Genomic DNA, 1,070 nt, shown 5'->3' on the forward strand with positions numbered 1-1,070 from the left:
TAAAGAAACACCAGCCGGTTTGAATCGTTTTATTGAAACAAAATATATACATCTAAATAAGCAAAGCAAAAATACATAAGAAGCATTTAGAAATATAAAATAGTTCATAAACATAAAAGTTGTTGTCGAGGAAAAGTTGTTGTCGAGGATGAAGCGATGAATTCTCAACAGCAGCCAAAAACATCTTTGGTCCCTGCGTGAAATCTCATAGAAATTCAAATGTCTCTCCCACCCGCCTCATCCCTGCTTTTATCCACTCCTTTCCCCCCCTCCTCCCGCCCTCCCTGCCCACTTGCTCTCCATTCATTCCCACTCCCACACCTCTGAGTTCCGTCCCTCCCAGCGAGCGGCTCCACAGACAGAGTGCAGCCGGGACCACATCCACCGGTGGGGCTTTCACTCAGCACAATGACCAGGTCCTCCAGGGCGCTAGCAGCAGCAAATCACCTCTCTCTCTCTCTCTCTCTCTCTCTCTCTCTCTCTGCTCACACACAGACGTGGCGCATGTGGAAATTCACCACGTACTCCGCGTTGGTCCTCTGCACGGAGATGGCGAAAGGCTCGAAAGGGTGGAAGGTGAACGCCACCAGCCGGCGCACGGCGTGGTTGATGGGCCGGCCCAGCAGGCCCGCCTGGATCTTGAACTTCAGAAGGCCCGAGTCCCGCGCGTAGAACCTGCAGGGGAGGGAGAGAGGAAGGGAGAGAGAGAGGAAAGGGGAAGAGGGAGAACAGGGAGAGGAATTCAGTGAGATGCTTTTATGATGCAAGTTTGAATCGAAGGTGGCAGACAGTTACGCAGAGAGAAGAAAACACTAACGGCCATAGAGTGTTTCCTCGGTTGAGGCACACAGAACCAGAGAAAGGACTCATTTCATGACATATCTTTAGCACATGACTGTATCTTCAAAATTCAAAAGGAGAGCTTGATAATAAAACAATAAAATAGTCTGATTAATTTAATTTTCGGGAACCAATACAACCTATATGGTAGGAAATATATTTTTATATAGGCAATTCTCTCTCTCTTTCTTTCTTTGTTTCTCTTTCTTTCTTTCTTTCTTTCTTTCTTT

The 1,070-nt window shown here is 47.0% G+C and overlaps 1 protein-coding gene across 1 annotated transcript in view; it reads right to left on the reverse strand.

The window, feature by feature from the left end:
• Positions 1-305: 305 nt before the first annotated feature.
• det1 (DET1 partner of COP1 E3 ubiquitin ligase) overlaps positions 306-1,070 on the reverse strand; it is a 9,803-nt gene continuing 9,038 nt past the window's right edge. The window contains exon 7 of the mRNA XM_084453017.1: positions 306-675. Within this exon, the coding sequence (XP_084309143.1) occupies positions 486-675 (190 nt within the window). The 3' untranslated portion in view covers positions 306-485. The remainder of the gene's footprint in view (positions 676-1,070) is intronic.

This window comes from Borostomias antarcticus (assembly GCF_949987555.1).
Source record: "Borostomias antarcticus genome assembly, chromosome: 18".
In the NCBI taxonomy this organism is placed as follows: domain Eukaryota; kingdom Metazoa; phylum Chordata; class Actinopteri; order Stomiiformes; family Stomiidae; genus Borostomias; species Borostomias antarcticus.